Below are 18,850 nucleotides of genomic sequence, written 5' to 3'. Positions count from 1 at the left end.
CGGATACTCACAGGTGATGAGGGTCCATTTGGTTCTTGCTGGTCTATTTCTTTTGATTTAGCCAACCCTGGAAGTGAGACAAAGGCAAGACATGTTATCTGGGCATTAAAGGATTTTAATGTTAGTGTGTTGCACCTCCTATGATTGAAAAGAGTCAGCTCCGCAAGACATTTTACTGAGAAGATAGAAAGCCATCCTTCACAATGTCCTTCAGCTTGACAATAACCATGGTGGCGCCAGGTATTATCAAGTTATACAGCATAGAAACAGACCCTTCATTTCAACTAGTTCATGCTGACTAGATAGCGGAAAAGACCTTGACTATTCACCCTATCCACGTCCCTCATGATTTCATAAACCTCTAAGATCACTCCTCAGCCTCCAATGCTCCAGGGAAAATAACTCCAGCCTATTCAGCCTCTACCCACAGATCAAACCCTACAACCCTGGCAGCATCCTTGTAAATATTTTCAAAATTTTTTCAAGTTTAACAAATTCTTACCTTTAGCAGGGAGACCAGTATTCCAAAAGTGGCCCAACCAATGTCCTGTACAGCTGCAACGTGACATCCCAACTCAGAAACTCAATGCACTGACCAAAAAAGGGAAGCGTACCAAATGCATTCTTCACTACCCTGTCTACCGGTGAGCAACTGTGTACCTGCATCCCATTAATGAAGGGTCAGACACTACCAATATTGTGTCATTTGGTGAGTTTCCAACACACTATTTCAATTGAACACACAATAGATGATATCCCCCAGGTGAGAGATTGATCATTGGCAGAGACAGATTGGCTTTCCTCTGTCTGAGTGAATTGTTAGAGGGGGGAATGCAAATATGGCAAGTGGTTTCCTGAATGCCCATCAATTTGGGTAATTCTGTAACAGCTTGGACAATGGGACGATAGAAAGAACAGCACCTTGGATTGTTTCAGAAACAGAAATTCATGCTACAAGTCCAATTCTGGCATTAAGTGCAAGCTGTTCAGCATGTTACTGAGTATGGTTATTGCTGAATATGGTTCATCCAGCTGTAGTGCTGGATGAACACAGCAGGCCAAACAGCATCAGAGGAGCAGGAAGGCCGACGTTTCGGGACTAGACTCTTCTGCAGAAAGGTTATGTGTGGTCATATAAGATGTGTTACATGTGTTGTGCATTCTGTCCTAGTTTAAATGAAGTGGAGTTCCACACTTGCAGGTACTGTGGCTGACCAGGTAGCAAATAACTAGATCCAGTGACAAAAACTAAAGCCACTTGTTGCAACAAGAGTTCAATTGTCAGCCTGATGGCTTCATGTTTCAGCATGACATTGGGGCCCACAGAACTGCAGGGACTGTAAACATAGGGTGGGGCCCCACTGTTTCATCCTCCCCAGCTGAATGAGTTCTCCAACCCTGCTGTGTTTATTTTTTGATGCAGCAGAGTAATTTTCAATGATGCCTTGAAGAACGAAAGAAGCCACATCACAAGAACTTGTTCACACAATGGCATTGGCAACTTAACAAACAGCATTTTCAAATTTCAGTTCGAGAGATACACCCTGTTGCCTCTTGCGTTGTTCTCAAGTTCAGCCCAGGGTCAACTGTGCCAGTTTGAGACCTTAGCATGTTCATTATCCCAGTGTATCTCCCACATCATTGTGCAACTTATGAAATGAGCTTAGTCTTGTAAAAAGTCTATTTTCAGTGAAACCTGAGCCACGATATAGTTACTTATAGCACAGAAGGAGGCCATTCGGGCCATCAAGTCCGTGCTGGATTACATTGCAGCAATCCATTCGGTCTCATTCCCACACCTAAACCCTGTATCCGTATATATGTTAATTTCCTTCAAGTATCTGCCAAGTTTCGGCTTCAATTCATTGATCATTTTAGTTCCCACCACTGTTGTGATAACGATCTTCCACGACCATAACCAGTGAGACTTCTCAAACCACTCAGCCACCCTAGAAACATGGGTCTCTCTCTCTGTACTTAGCTCGTGGACGTGGACTTTCCCATGAAGAATGGATAAAATCTACAACATGCACACAGATAACCTTTGTGGGATTATTTACCTTAGTCACAGAGACAAAAAGGCAAATCTCCTGTGTACTTCATGCTCTATTTCTGAACACAAGCTTTATAAACGCTTTTGTTCTCAGACTGTGGCTCATCAAAAGCTTTGGACAACATGTGACAACATGGTCATCGTCATCCTCTTCTCGCAACTTATCAAAGACATTTTGGTGGAAATCTAGCTATTTCACCAGAATGTTTTTTTCAGCTAACACTGATGAGGTCTTTTTGTGATCACATCATTCATTTTATGAGACTCAACATGGTCCTTGTTCTCTCAGAATCCATACTGCAGGAGATCACGAGCACATAAACTCTTGGTGTGGAATTTACACCAACTGATGGTGGTCATTGAGGTCCCAACATTCAATCAAATCACGGCTGACCTGCAACCTATGTGCATAAACCGGACTTTGATCAATATGTTGCGTTTTAATAAGAAAAACTTATCAACCCAAAGCTTGAAAGTGATATAGCATAAATTTCCATTTGAGAAAGACTCTTGCAAATATCTATCACCTTGTGTATGCAGGAACATTTCCAACTTGATTGCTTAAATGGTCTAGCTTTAACTTTTAGACTGTGCTTCCCAGAAACACTCTCATCAACTCCTCCATAAGACAGCTTAAAAACTTGGAAAAAAAAATCAAATCTTCAACCTTACCAAATTCAACCACAGATTTATCACTTTTTCCTCATAATTCAGCCTTAGAGATGGGTCAAATTCTGCCAGAGAGAAAAGAAAGAAAGAAAGAGAGAGAGACAGAGAGAGAGAGAGACAGAGAGAGAGAGAGACAGAGAGAGAGACAGAGAGACAGAGAGAGACAGAGAGAGACAGAGAGAGACAGAGAGAGACAGAGAGAGACAGAGAGAGACAGAGAGAGACAGAGAGAGACAGAGAGAGACAGAGAGAGACAGAGAGACAGAGAGACAGAGAGACAGAGAGACAGAGAGAGACAGAGAGACAGAGAGACAGAGAGACAGAGAGACAGAGAGACAGACCGCACGAGTGTGTGGGCCTGTTTGCGTATCAAGATCATTATAGATGATTTATTGCCCAAAACGCAGCAATGAAGTATGCAATCGTATGATGTGCAAGCTGAGTTCACCTGCATGGAGATTGTTTGGCAGCTGGCACATACTGTAAGATTTCTACATGTTGCCATCTGTCTGAAAAAACAAACCTTCCACAATCTCATCATCTCAAAATTAGTCAAATTTTAAACTATTTTGGCTGGAAAATATGGAGATAAATTAACAAAGATACAACTGTTAAAACTCAGAGGATTAGAATTACAGTTTCTAAGTATATACTGTATTAAATACAATTTATAGGCATTTCTCAATCAACCTGCGCAGACCAATAGAGATACACTTCGAGGGCAGGTAGGGCTTGAACCCAGACCTCCTGGCCCTGAGGCAGGAACCTCTGTACCACAGCACCCTTCAAATCTCCAGATATGAACAACATCAGGTTAGCTAGCTTATTATTAGTGCATCTCACCCATAAATTCTCAATTAACATAGGGCTGTCCCCTGATTTCTTGTTCCACTTGGCCTCAAGCACCCCAGTCAGACCCAACCAGCTAACAACTACGCAGGGCTACCGAAGAGCTATCCATGTGTCGTTGTACCGGAGACTCCATTTTAAGGCAATATGCAGGACTGTATTCCTGATTACATATTATCAACTATTTCAACAGTTTTTGTCTCCCTGGTCCAACGTGTTTCACACTGTGCAATACTGAAATTAAATATACCAGTCCAAAGTGAAGCTTGCAAGTCAACTACTTGAAAGCATGTTTGGCTGTCAATTTACTCACACAAGTCACATACTTGAGCATGGAGAGGGCTGTGTACAAATTAAACAAACAACAATGGTCAGCAAAATCACAAGGCTGAATTAAACATCAAGCAAAAAGATGAAACACATGCAACTCCAAGATATTCTACCTGGCTTCAGTTTACTGCCTCACGTGATAACTTCACTTAGCACACGTTCAATCAAAACTGCATTGTCACAGAGCAATGAAGACACCTCATGCTCTCTGGTCCCAAGATGAATTTGTATTGAATTATGGGGTCAGAGAATAACTCATCTTGACTCAAACTTCCAACCTAAGGGAGGCCATTTGGCCTAGAGAATGTCTGTGCTTTGAAAAGGCATCCAACTTTCACTCTATACCCCTCTAAGTTTGTGACAACAATTAACCATCCAAGTCTCTTGTGGCATAATTTAGAGAATCACAGATTAGTGATCTAGGTGCAGTCAGCGACATTTGGCTTCAATCTAACTTGAACTGCAGTGAAAATCCAATGCAACATTGGCAATATATTGAAGATGGTCCTTTGTCTGATGCAACAACTCACAATGGCATCCATTCCATTATAAACCCTAATGACAAACTAGAATTATACAGCATTTTAACACAGTAAAACAGCTGAAGGCATTTCACAGGACCATGGTCGAAATTTGTGCCAAGCCACAAAAGGAGCTGAAATGCCCAACAAAAAAATCTTCGTCAACGAGATAAGTTTTATGGAGCATCTTAAAGGAGGAATGCAAAGTGAAGGCAGAGAGCATCCCAGAGAAAGGACCCAGGCAGCTCAAGGCAAAGCTGTCAACGCTGGTCGAGTTGCAGTCAGGAATGAGAGACAGGACAGAATTGAAGGACCACAGAGATCTCAAAGGGATGTAGGGCTGGAGATTTGGCAGGGTGGTGGGGAAAGAGGGTTTAGAGCAGGCTTCAAAGTGATTTAAAAGCATATGAATTTAAAAGCAGCAAGTGGAAGACACAAGTTACTTTTGAAACTGCAGTTAATTTGAGCTTCTCATACTTTTCCATTTGAGAGGGACAACAGGAATTCTCATACATCTCTTAACTTTCACTGGAGTGTTGTGGCTTGTCTACCTGCCCATCAACCACACAATCTCCCCAAAATGTTTCTGGTACAGTAGTGGCACAGAGGTACATGTTACATAGACAATATGACACATGAAGAAATGGGTGAAGCAATGACAGACATTCAACGGACACAGTCAAATAATAGAGTGCCTGCAGGCAATGGAAAATAAATGAAACACTGAGAATGTGTGCAAGGTAGAAGTTTTTACTTAACTGAAATGTGTTTATTGTTTTACCTTTACAACAGCCTACTATACTAACAACATAATCCTAGCCTATGTGCAGCATGTTTTCAGGCAAGTGCTCAGAAACAGTTCCTGTGTCTCTGGGACCATTTCTGTTGAGCTTCAGTCACATGCATTTTCGACATGCAGTTTTTCCTGATCACAAATGGACTCTTGAACATCCTTGTCCCCCACTGAAAGTCATTTCGCAGAAGGCCTCATCACCTGAACTTTCCAACAAGCCCCATGGTATTGTTTGTGTGACGGTGAGAAGGGCACAACCAGAGAGATCCTTAATGTATACCTGGTCTGTCTGCATCACTGCACTCTTCCCTCGAAGCAGCTGCGAGGGGGGTTCAGACTGTCACCCATCTCTTTCTAGAATATGCCTTTGCATAGGAAGTCTGGAGAATGATGCGGTGGATTTTGTCCAGCTTCATCCCAAGCATCTCTGCAATATGGGGCACCATGATCCCCAGGATGCACATTGAGACAAACATCAAATATGCGTGGAGAACCGTCACTCGGTGAAAGACTCTCTTTGGTCTTCCCGGAATGTCACATTCCAAGGATCTGGATGGTGTGCTGAGGGATGCACTAAAGCTTGGGACAGCTGCCACCGAGGTGCAGTGGGGAAAGACCACTGTCTCATGTCTTCCTGCTCAAGATAAATAGGGCTCCTTTTAGTTACAGGACCCTGCTAGTGTCTCATATGCAATACTATATTTACATATATATATGTAAGAGATGTCTTTGGTTTGTTTGGATAGAATCAAAACTCTTGATATGCCACTGTACAGAATAGAACTGCATTTGTGATTATGTATATATTCCTAAAAGTATTTTTGTACATAAAGGATGTCTTTGAAATGAAAAAAATAAGTCCCACTGGACACTCCATCATTGGTTCCCTGAAGCTGCTGACATACTTCGCACCAATCCCGGTAACAGCCCACAAAGAAAAAGCTTGCACGCTATCTTTTCGGGAAGGGACCTGTACCAGGCTCATAGCACAGCAACCTTCATCAGATCTTGTGCAAAACGTGAACGGTGCTTTCACTTATCCTTTGACACAAGTGGTGAATGTGATGAATGGAGAACAAGGCTACTTATGCAAGATGCTGGCCTCACAAGGGGGGGGACCCTGGGCAGCAGCGGCCCGCAAAATCTCCACACAGACCTCTTACCTTCCGAAGGGACTGGTAATTCCTGTTTAGTGGCAGTCGCCGGGCGGCTGGAGTATTCAAAGTACTCAGTGTCGTCGTCCACTTCAGCTTTTGCCTCTTGGCAGGCAGGTTTTTGATTGACTAATGTGGTGGAGGCCAGTTTCTCTTCATCAGTAGCATGCCTCTCTCTGTGGGTAAGGTCAGGGTCATCACACCTTTCAATTGGCTCGGCATCCTGAAATGGAGGCAAGAGGCTTTAGTCTTTTTTTCATGCAAACTCTTGTCTACAACTATGACCTGCTGAGAACACCTATTTTCTTGTGCTGACCAAGGCTGGCTGTTTGGTAACCACTCGGTGTCCACTAATCTGCTGCATCTAATGAACAGTACTCATGGGATTTTGGGCAACTTTGGTCACTGCATGGTTTGAAAAATCCAGGTTTTCACATATTTTCAACGTGGCGGTTTTCTAGAAACTCCTGCCTCTGAATTTTCACCAAAAGATAAAGCTCCAATCAATCTTTTAGGCAAATCAACAGCCAGGAAGTGGTCTGTGTTAGGTGTTGGGGCTACGTCAGAGGCGCTAGTGATTTTAGTCCAGATCTGACCTAGTTAGTTTGAATACTCACTAAAAGAGAGTGCCAAACATGACAAGAGGAGTGCACGAGATTTACACATTTAGTGTGCAAAGACTGTGTTTCACTTTGGCATACAGAAAAGGATGCATCACAGGAATGAACTGGATTACAGAACGGCTGTGCTGTTAAAGGGGGATACAGTGATTCAGAAGTCTTCCCACTACAGCCTTCTCCAGGACGATTGAGCATGAGCAATAAACATTGCACCAGCTACTGACACCCACAGCCCAAAAGAAAGCAAGAAAAAGTTTCATGTTTTCCATAAATACTGGTTACACAGTAAAATAGGATATCATTCACAAGATTAAATGCACAGAACCCAATGAAGGGGAAACAATAAACTTGGGGAGAGAAATGAAACTCCACTTAATAATAAAGTTCAAAGCTTTTCACTATACTTAAGCACATGTGACTATTAACAAAATAAATCAAATCAAATAATGTTTTTCCATCAGCTTAGATTCTCTGTTTCGCCCCTGACTAAGATGCTTGCCCTATTTCACCTTTACTCTGATCTTTCCTTTGACACTTCACTGCATCAATCCACTTGATTTCAAATAATACCCAATTTCTGTAATAGCCAGGGTCATTCTATCCTTGGTGATTGGGGATGATGGATGTGTTTGAGAGGGGGGAGATATTGCTGTAGCAGTGGCATTCTACATCCTTGCAAATGGGGACCAAACTACAAATGTATGCCAGCTTCAGGGTGCAGGTTTCACAAGATCCAGGCCATACTGGCACTGACAGAGTGGCTGGTTCATTGCTCTTCAAACAATGGAGCAGCTTCGCCAGTCGCCATTCCATGAGACCACACCAAACATTTAACCTGCACAGAAGACAATAATCAAATCTATAAAACCACTGTGCTTCTCACTTGTGTTCTATGACACAAAAAATCAAAACAATTTAAATTTGGATGGTAAGATTACATCAGATGGGATCCATGGGAAGCTAGTCAATTGGATACAAAAATGGCTTGAAGGTAGGAGATAGAATGGTGATAGAGGGTAGGAAGAAGAACTGAAGAACTGTGACTAGTGGTGTGCCACAGATCAGTGCTGGGTCCACTGCCTGCTGTCATTTATATTCATGGTTTGGATGCAAATGTGGCAAGTATGGTTAGCAAGTTTTCAGATGACACCAAAGTAGATGGTGTCGTAGGCATTGAAGATTATCTTAGAGTACAAGACCTTGATCAGATGGGCCACTGGGCCCAGGAGTGGCAGATAGAGTTTAATTTAGGTAAATGCGAGATGTTACATTTTGATAATGCAAGTCAAGGCAGGACGTATACACTTCACGCTCGGGTCCTGGGGAATGTTGCCAAACAGAGACCCAGGGGTGGCAGGTGCACAATTCCTTGAAATTGGAGTCGCAGGTAGACAGGGTGGTCAAGGTGGCGTTTGGCAGCTTTGCTTTCATTGATCACAACACTGAGTACAGGAGTTGGGATGTCACATTGAAGCTGTACAGGACTTTGGCGAGGCCACTTGTAGAATACTGCATACAATTCTGGTCTACAGGAAGTATGTCGTTAAGTTTCAGAGGGCCCGGAAAAATTCTACAAGGATGTTGCCAGGACTGGAGAGTTTGAGCTGCAGGGAGAGGCTGAATAGGCTGGGACTTAGTCTCCAAAACTCCAGGGAAGAGGAGGGGTGATCTTATAGAGATTTATAAAATCATGAGGGTCATGGAAAGGGTGAATAGCCAAGGGCTTTTCTCGAGAATGCTCAGGGCGGGGGGGTGAAGTCCAAAACAAGGAGTTGTAGGTTTAAGGTGAGAGGTAAAGATTTAAAAGGTAATGTTTTCACACAGTGTGTTATGCGTATGAAACCAACTGTCACAGGAAGTGGAGAAGGCTGGAAAAATTACAACATGTAAAAGGCATCTGGGTGGGTATATGAACAGGAAGGGTTGAGGGATATGGACTAAATGCTGAGAAATGAAACTAGGGTCAGATTGGGACATCTGATTATCATGGACAAGTTGGACCGAAGGGTCTGCTGCATGCTGCATAACTCAATATGGACACATTTACATTCTCGCAAGCATCTGGGAATGAATCAGATTCAGGTTTGAAGTAAAATCCAAAATCCAACCTTACTGCTGGGCTTTGAAGACAATTCAATCCTCTTTCAACTGTTAACATAGTAGTTTCATTGAATTTTGCTAACAATTTGCCAAAGATCACAGATACACAGCCTTGCAGGTAAAGGGGATGGGGGTCAGGAGGCTTTTACAGAATTATGGAGACTTGTGAGCCAACTCACCCCATCAAGTAATGTCAGCTCTATCAATGAATAGCTCTGCTTACAGTCTCGCATTCCAACATGTTAAATCCTCAGACTCATCAGTGTTAGAAACTGATCATGCATGGAACACTTGACATCTACATGCATTTCTCTGATTGTCGTATCAAGATTGCATTGGGGACTGGCTGCAAACATCACATTTTTGTTCCTTGCCATCACAATTCTATTGAGCAAGGTCTCAACCAGAGATGACGACGTTGCTGTTTTACTCGCATCCAAACTACCAGGTGGGTGATCAACATTCTGCATGTCCCCAGGCGATATCCCTGAGTGTACACACACCACGTTGTGGCCAAGTATGAGTGACAGGCAGCACATTTTAAAGATGCACAGCTTGTGATGACACCCATTGAAAGCAATCTCTTCTTGATGGGCTGGGAAACAAACAAACCCTGGCAGAAATGGGGATTTTTGCCTGGACTGACTACACCACTCTGGGGCGATGACCTCCCTGACACCACTTCTTCCTACTCCAACTCTAGTCTGCAGAAAGCAAAACAGATTCAATTCAGATTTGTTTCAGAGTTTGCCAAGGTGATCTTATTGGGTTTTGCCATTCATAGAGTCAGGAAGCTCATAGCATAGTCTCAAATTGTCAAGACAGGGACAAACCATTCCATTTGTGTTCGTCAAAAATAGTCCAACAGATAGGGGGGCTCCAACGTTCCACAGGAATTGGGACCAGCATATGCTGTAATTCAAACAGGAAACCAGCGAACCCCTGTGATATCTCTAACAGCAATGTAACAATGCAGCCCTAAGTACCAGGCAGTGCTGATTTTTACTTTCCTAGCCACAAAGTTAAAAAAGGAAAAGTGGGCAGGACCATGTAACTGCTCAGCCTGGATGTATGACATGACGTACCCAGCCCATTTAATTACAGCGTGACTGTAAATATCCTCCATGATGGTATTTAAAATGCTGGCAAGGTTCAAATAATGGGTTAGAATGATGTTTGAGTCCTACTGTTCCTTTGTCTTGGAAGGAAGTGCACACATTTTTTATAAACATGCGATGCAGTGTTTCAGAGTGTGCTGAATTTACATTTTTATTGGGGGGGTTCTGGAGGAAAAGGTTAAAACGTTGCTGGCATGTTATCATGTGTCAATGTTCACACGTAAGGCTGTCTAAATCATACACATCTGCCAGCACAGCCATCGTGAAATTTCAGTGGCATATTGCATGTGAATGGTTTAAGGCATATTGTGAGACTTCAGCAGGCATCATTCACACACATAAAAGCAAACAAGGTTATCAAGAGTCAGTTTGAACTCAAAACATTGGCTCCATTTTGCTCTCTTCAGATGCTGGTTGACCTACTGAGTTTTTGCAGCCCCTTGTTTTCATTATATGCAAGTGTTTCTTCCTTTTTCTTATTCACTCATAGGAAGTAAGCATCTCTAGCTGGGTCAGCATTTATTGCAAGTTCTAGTTGCCCTCACAAAGGTGGCGGGGAGCTGCTTTAGGTCCCTTTGCAGGCCATGTGATGTAGATAGACCCACAATTCACTCAAACCCACAAAGTTCACTTTCCATTTATCTCGCTCATTGCTATTCATTTTATAAAATATGCATTACCAACTTTCATATGTTATTATCTGCAATTTCCTCAACTTCTGTATGTACAGCACCTTCAAAAGAACAACACACATCTATGCAACAATTTTTACAGAATAAGGTCCCAAAAAAAAAATTTGGCAAGACAGCATTATTCAACATGATTTTACTCAGGGCCTGCCACACAGATTTCAGGGCAGTGGAAGTTTCTGACTTGAAATAAAAAGGCTCTTCAAAAGAATAAGGTGCAGGGAGACAGAGATTCAGGCAAGTAATTCCACAGATTTGGGCCAGATGGCTAAAAAATTAACCATTATTGGTGAAACTAATGAAATTTGGGGTGCTTAACAGCACAAAATTGGAATATCTTGGAAGATTGTGGGACTGACCAAAGGAGAGTATATCCCTACAGAGGGGTAAGGTTACTTTGGGATTTGAAAATAATGATGAGAGCTTAAAAATAGAGGTCTTGGCTGAACAGAGGTCAGAGGTCAGTGTCATTCAGCAAGAGCAGGGATGATGTTTAAAAGGATTTGCTGCGACTTAGGATGCAGACAGTGCTGTTCTGAATGACAAGTTTATGTAATGCACAAGGAAGGATACAAATCAACAGAGCAGTGGAATCGTCAACTTGCAAGATAACAGGTAGAACGAGGTGTTGAAAAAAAATGTCAGATGTGAATCCACTCTCAAGTCAGTCGCCCAACAATCCAAAAGGTCTGTTTGATGCATTGGTGGTATCATGGCCACAGGAAGCAACCATGCAAGTTTCCAACTGTTACCACACACTGCAGACCAGCAGAGGGCAGCAAGAAACCAGATTCAGTGTGATGAACAGCAAGCCAATCCTTGTACAGCATGCCAGGCACCAATTAAAATATTTTGCCCAAAACACAAGAGAAAAAAAAACAGCATAACAACTGTTGGGAGAATCAGAAAATAAAGGATATATTAGATGAAATGCAGCCTCATTCAGGAATACAGCACTTCAGCACTTTCTAAATTGTACCTGTCATTGATGAAGGAGGATTCCCTCGTTCAAAGATCACTGACAAATTTGTTGCACAAAGATATAAATTTGTTTTTATCCCAAGTGAAATAAATTGACAAATACTAACAATCTTATTGGAACTGATTCCTCAATTAGTATTTGACTATCTGGGCATTAATCTAAGTCCTTCATTATTCATTCTAATTTGTGCGGGAACTTGACGAAAACAAAATATGAATCAACACTTGGTTCCCCAAATATTGGAAGCTTCCCACAACAGCCTCTCTCGCTGCACTCTTCACAAGGACATCCTCACAAAGCTTTTGTAACCTTCTCTACATCCACTAGCTACAAGACATCAGAGAACTCTCCATTCCAAACATCTGCTCATGAAATGCTGCCTCTCGTTGTCGGTCTCACGAGGGACCCTTGAAGAGTTGCTGAAATGCGTCTTATGAATGGTACACACTGCCATCACTCTGCAGGAGTGGGGAGGGAGTGAATGTAGATGGTGTTGGAGGGGCTAAGTGTTGCTGGAGCTGTACTTATTCAGACAGGTGGGGGGCATTCCATAACACACTCGACTTGGGCCTTGGAGATGGTGGACAGGCTTCGGGGAGCCTGGAGGGGAGTTACTCGCCGCACAATAACCAGCCTCAGCCCTACTTTTGCGAACATTATTTATTTAGCTGGTCCAGTTTAGGTTCTGGTTAACGGAAGGCCTGAAGATGTTAATACTAGGGGAGGGTCACCAATGGACATGCCAGCAAAATGGAGGACAGCTGGTTAGGTTTTCTCTTGTTGGAAATGGTTTTTGTCTGGCACTCAGGTCACATGGAAAGTTACTTGCCACTTACCAGCCGAAGTCTGGATGTTACTTGCTGTACCTGGACACAGACTGCTTCAGTATCTGAGTGGTGAACGGTGCTGAGCATTGTGCAATCAGCAAACATCCCAATTCTGACCTCACAATGGAGGAAGGTCATTGAAACAGCTGATGTTGGCTGGGCCTAAGAAACTCGTGTAAAGTTCTGGGGCAGAGATCAATCATCTTCCCTCATGCTCAGCATGGCTCCAACCAGCAGAGAGATCCCCATCACCCCGGATTCCCTCTAAGTTGCATTTTGCTAGATAACTTGATACCATACTCAGTCAGATGCTGCCATCTCTTTCATCTCACTTCTGTCATTCAGCTCTTTTGTCTATGTTCAGACCAATGTTGTAGTGAGATCAGGAACACTGGGTCCTGACAGAACCCAAACAGAGTGTCAGCAAGTGGATTATTGACAAGAAAGTGCTGATCGATGGCACTGTGCACAAGATCTTCCTGTAGTTTGCCAGCAGTGTGCCACAAGGATCGATGCTGGGTCCACTGCTTTTCTTCATTTATATAAACAAACAATTTAGATCTGAACATTGGAGATTTGGTTACTAAGTTTGTAGATGATACCAGGTGGACAGTGAACAAGGTTACCTTGAAGTAGAACAGAATATTGACCAGATGGGCCAACAGGCCATGAAGTGGAAGGTGGAATGGAAATTAGATAAATGTGAGATTTTGAAAAGGCAAATCAGAGCAGGACTTATACACTTAATGGAAAGGCTCTGGAGAGTGTTGCTGAACAAAGCAACCTTGGAGTGCAGGTTCATAGCTACCTCAAAGTGGAGTCACAGGTAGATAGGATAGTGAAGGTGGCATTTGGTACGCTTGCCTTTATTAGTCGGTGCATTGAGTATAGGAGTTGGAAGATCATGTTGCAGCTGTACAGGACATTGGTTAGTCTGCTTTTGGAATACTGCATTCAATTCTGGTCTCCCTACTGAGGGAAGATGTTGTGAAACTTGAAAGTGTTCAGAAAAAATGTGCAGGGTTGGAGGGTTTGAGCTAGAGGGAGAGGCTAAATAAGCTGGGGCTATTTTCCCTGGAGCGTTGGAGGTTTATAAAATCATGAGGGGCATGGATAGAGTGAATAGACAAGGTCTTTTCCTTGGGTTGGGGGAGTCCAAAACTGGAGGGTATAAGTTTAAGGTGAGGGGGGAAAGATTCAAAAGGGACCTCAGGGGCAACTTTTACATGCATAGAACATAGAACATAGAACAGTACAGCACAGAACAGGCCCTTCAGCCCACAATGTTGTGCCGACCATTGATCCTCATGTATGCACCCTCAAATTTCTGTGACCATATACATGTCCAGCAGTCTCTTAAATGACCCCAATGACCTTGCTTCCACAACTGCTGCTGGCAACGCATTCCATGCTCCCACAACTCTCTGCGTAAAGAACCTGCCTCTGACATCCCCTCTATACTTTCCTCCAAACAGCTTAAAACTATGACCCCTCGTGCTAGCCATTTCTGCCCTGGGAAATAGTCTCTGGCTATCAACTCTATCTATGCCTCTCATCTATGCAGCTTGTATGGAATGAGCTGTCACAAGTAACAGTGGGGGCTGGTACAATTATGACATTTAAAAGGCATCTGGATGGATATATGCAAAGTTACACTGCAGTGGCAAATGAGCCAAACATTGGCAAATGGCACTAGATTTATTCAGGACATCTATTTGGCATCGACGAGTTGGACCGAAGGGTCTCCTTCTGTCCTGTATATCTCTATGCTGGTATGGGCTGGGTTCAAATTGGTCTGATATTTGAGAGAGGGAAATTGAATACATACCATGAACAAGGCCAAGAACAAGCAAAGAGCATCCAGGAAATGCAAACCAGTAGGAGGACAATGATTAGCACTAATAACCACTTAGAATGGAGGAAATGGAGAACAGAAGCTCAAAGGCACTTTCTCAGAAGAGTTGTAAAATGCCATGCCATACATTGGGTTCCTTTCTGCTACTGCCTCCATTTATCAGAAATGTTAATGACCACACTGGATAAATCAATGCCTAATATCAGAAACTAATTCAAAGGTCGAAAGGGTGCAGGAGATTTTTAGTAGGTAAAGAGACATAGTCAAAAAGTGCAGCTGACAGAACCCAATGTTAGCTGCTGGCTTTCAGTTAACAAACATACTTTGTCATGGGAAGTGTGGAGGGACTGGGGCATTCAGCTTAGTACGATTATATAAAAAAAAGCACCTTGAGCAGTTAACGCCTGGTTGGTCTTGTGGTAATAGCTACAGAGTAGCCCAGTTGAAATCTAATGGCAGAGTTTAATAATAGTCAAAATCCTCAGAGGGCCAGAAGTGCAGTATTGCATCCAGCCTTCAGCTTCAGAAAACTGGTGAGGCGAAAAAGGGTACAGCAGGAGTTCAAGCCTGTTTGAGGAAATATAAATTTTGAAAGCCAACTTACGAAAGTGAAGCTGCTTTTTCATTCTCAGAGATGAGATTGTGACTTTATGCGAGAGAGGGGTAATTCAACGTGAAGAATACTGCATTTGCATTGCACGGTCAAACATTGCTGTCAGTGCAAATAAGTTCTCCACCTCAATACAGCTGGCAAGTCTGGAAAAACATGTATTTTTTTTTCTAGGAAGTTTTAAAAACTCAAACTGAGTAAAGTATTAACCAAAAAAATGTAAGAAGGTCACATCTATGTCACACCAGTATGCTCATTTTATATTAACTGCTGAGGTGTTCGATCTTACAGTAATGTTTTGCTTCTCAGCTTTCTCTTCCTTCCCATCATCAGACCTTTTATGAAGTAGATCTGGTCTGTGAACCAAAGCATCCCTTCTTGTTTTGATGTGACATATAAACTGAAGTCCGACAGCTCTCTCACTCCCTACCTATGATACCTAACTGTAATGCCTCCTTGCTGCTTAATTAACAAATAATTCAGAGAAACTAACTTCACTAACTCATATCAACATGACTCTCCTGCAGGCTCACTTCCAGTCCAAGAAGCAGAAAACCTCGTGTTGAAATCTTCCAAATAGAGAGAATTGTGAAACAAAGTGGAAATTCTCTCACAGTAACATCATCACAAAGTAAACTGGCCATGGAGCAGTCACTGAAAAGAACAATCTAGAACAAAAATGCATTGCTCTTCATAAACATGACTGTGATCCAAGTCCAGGCTGTGGCTTTTTGCTGATCCACACAAGGATAAGTTAGTCATTGCAGTTTCTGATCAGAACTCTCTCCTAGCCACTATCATTTCTCTACTCTTGTCATGCAGCTACAGTTGCAGATATAGAAGTTTTCTTTTGAGTATACGGCTTCACCTTCCTGTCTGCTCCCCATAGCCTTTTATCCAACTTTTCATCAGAAACATACCTATTTCTTTTGTGAATCTGTTATGTGATTCTGCCTCCACTGCATTCCTTGGCATGAAGTTCCATAGATTCACAACCCTCAGAGAAGCAGTTTCTCCTCATCTGAGTTTTAAGCCTACCTCCTCTCACTCTACATCTGTCCCAAAAGGGGGAACATCTGTTCAACATCCTTGAGTTCCCTCCAGCATTTTATATAGCTCAGTCAGAACCCCCACCCCATCATTCTTCTGAGCTCTACTATTCAACCATTCCTCCTACATCTGATCACTTTCTCACACTTGAGGTGATTGGAAAGTTCATTTCCAGGTTAACTTCATTTCTAAACACTTGCAGTGGGTCTGACTGTACTTAGAAGTCTGTGGTCAACAAAATCTCCAATTGAGATTATTTAAACAGACACTAGGGGGTTGTTCAATGCATTGTCAACTGTGTTCAAACAAGAAATTCAAGTACAGTTGAACAAAACCAGAATTCCCCACATTACTGAAGCAACTTGCTGACATTCAGCTCGATCCCACTCACCAAGCTGTGCTCAGTTGTTCTATATTCCGATTAGGGGAATGGGGTTGTTTCAGTTCCAAACAATTTCTAGAGTATGAGATTGTTGAATTGAATCTCACAGGGTTTCTGAGATGGGGCCAGTTGCTGTCCAGGAAAAGCACACTGATACAGCGTTAATAAGCAACCTCGTGCACAAACAAATTGTCAGTAACAAGTGCTTGCATCTGCCTTTCCTGTTCATCTTCTGCAATCCAGCAATGATTCAGTTTTAGAATTCTGATCATTGTGTTCAAAAGCTCTTGGATGCTCCAAGCTTTTATCAAATCTCAAATATCAGTGTACTTGTGAAACTGTCACCCTTTGTGCCCTATTCCCTCAACATACAGATTTCCATCCATCACCAATGGTACTTGTACTTGCAGCAGCCTTAACTTTAGATGTTGGCAATCCTTCAAGATTTCTCCTTCTTCCACATATCTGATCACTGACACTCCTCAACTACAGTTCAGTTTAATAACTTCCCTGGGAACCAACCTTGGGGATTTTTTGCTCTGTTCAAGGCCCTAAAATAAACTCTGAGATATAGCAACTGCGGATGTTGGAGAATCTGACATAACAAGGTGTCGAGCTGGATGAACACAGCAGGCCAAGCAGCAAGGCTGATGTTTCTGAAGAAGGGTCCAGGCCTGTAATGTCAGCCTTCCTGCTCCTATGATGCTGCCTGGCCTGCTGTGTTCATCCAGTTCTACACCTTGTTATCTAAAACAAACTCAAGTCGTTGTTAGAAGGAAGAAGGACTTTGCTACTTGAAAAATTAAACCCAAAAGACTGTGCTCAACAAACCCTCCCACTGGCGTCGGTTAACAGACACAAGGCCGGAGAATGTATAGAAACCAAATTCTGGGGCATAAAAACCACACTGCACTCTCAGTCGAAGTTACTCTGCTCAACAGGTGTGCTTCTCAATGTGGCTGGCATGTTCTGAAGACTCATTTCTCTGCTGGCTTGGTGTTCCATGGGCTTGTTATTGTCAATTAACAACAAAACAATTGACCTCACTGTGTGCGTAAGCAGTCATGCGGCAGTGCCTGCTTTCTGTGAATTTTCCCTTCTGTGCTTCTCCTCCACAGTGTGTTCACTCATGGAGACTAACCAATGATCACTCCACGTCACTGGCTTTTACTGCAGCAGGGGGAGGTGACTTGGAAACTCTCCAGCATCCCTGTTGCCCATGAATTATAATCCCACCCAAGCTCATTCTCCAGATAAAGAGAATCTCTGCACTGTCAAATAGGACCACTCGTCTTGGTGACATTCTGCGTAGGCATCAGTTAATGGGTTCCAACAATTTATCAAGTTGCTAGTACACTGTTAATAATCAGGTCCTCAGTGACATTTACAACTGATGGTGTCATTAACATGGAAATCTTTCCATCTTTCAGAACTTCACTTGAAGCTTCAATCTGCAACTTGTCCTTGACTGTGATGACACCTTTTGACTCAGGGATTGATGGGCCTCAAAATCAGGTCCTCCTTCATTCTGACTTTGCCTAGGCTCTACACCTAACCTACTATTCTCTTGGTTAGTGTTTGTTCAGTCAGGTCAGGTTTGCTGGGATTGTTTGGTTGATATATTTTAAAATAAAACATTGCAAGTGAAAATATAAACAAGAGACACAATATCAATAAACTTTGTTCTCAATGAAAAGTTTTCAAAATGCCTGGCCCTTAAATGCCCAGAACCCTGGCTGTGAGATTCTCAACTAAAACCTCCTGCTTTAAGATGCTCCCTAAACTCTGAGCAAGCTTTCAGTCAGCTTACCCAGTTATCATTTTGTCAGTTCCATCAATTTTTTTTTGTCTGGTGATGCTCATCTGATATTTTGCGGCATTAAAAGAAAGTTGCATAATTAAAACTTGTTGCCTATGTTTCTGCAGTTCAACAAGACCAGTAATGACATTAACTGTTGCAATGTTTGGTAAACACAGAATAAAGCTGCGAAAGGATACGGGATTATTCTCAAGTAGCTCTGTCTGACACCATACATTGTAGGAAACAAAGTGACTCAATGGTCAAGACTGGACAAAAACAGAAAAATGAAAAATGTTGTTTGGTCCTATCATTTCAGAAATACCATAGAAATAGATGCTGAAATATTTGTCTTCTGCTACGAAGTACAGAACCCTCTTGGTGAGGGTCAAAGCAACAGAGCATCGGCAGCTGCTCGAAATACTTGAAGCAGCAGCTTGGGAAGGGGCT

At 42.6% G+C, this 18,850-nt stretch overlaps 1 protein-coding gene across 6 annotated transcripts in view; it reads right to left on the bottom strand.

Annotated features, from left to right (window-relative positions):
- The window catches only part of tacc1 (transforming, acidic coiled-coil containing protein 1), a 139,519-nt gene that overhangs the window by 22,893 nt on the left and 97,776 nt on the right, over positions 1-18,850 (bottom strand). For all 6 annotated transcript variants that reach the window (XM_048522854.2, XM_048522852.2, XM_048522853.2 and 3 more), the window contains 2 exons: positions 6,379-6,592; positions 12-67 (listed from right to left, as the gene is read on the bottom strand). In XM_048522854.2, the coding sequence (XP_048378811.1) occupies positions 12-67; positions 6,379-6,592 (270 nt within the window). The remainder of the gene's footprint in view (positions 1-11; positions 68-6,378; positions 6,593-18,850) is intronic.

Source organism: Stegostoma tigrinum, chromosome 40, assembly GCF_030684315.1.
Source record: "Stegostoma tigrinum isolate sSteTig4 chromosome 40, sSteTig4.hap1, whole genome shotgun sequence".
Taxonomy (NCBI): domain Eukaryota; kingdom Metazoa; phylum Chordata; class Chondrichthyes; order Orectolobiformes; family Stegostomatidae; genus Stegostoma; species Stegostoma tigrinum.
Note: the sequence above shows the minus strand (reverse complement) of the source record. Positions and strands in the feature narration are given on the sequence as shown.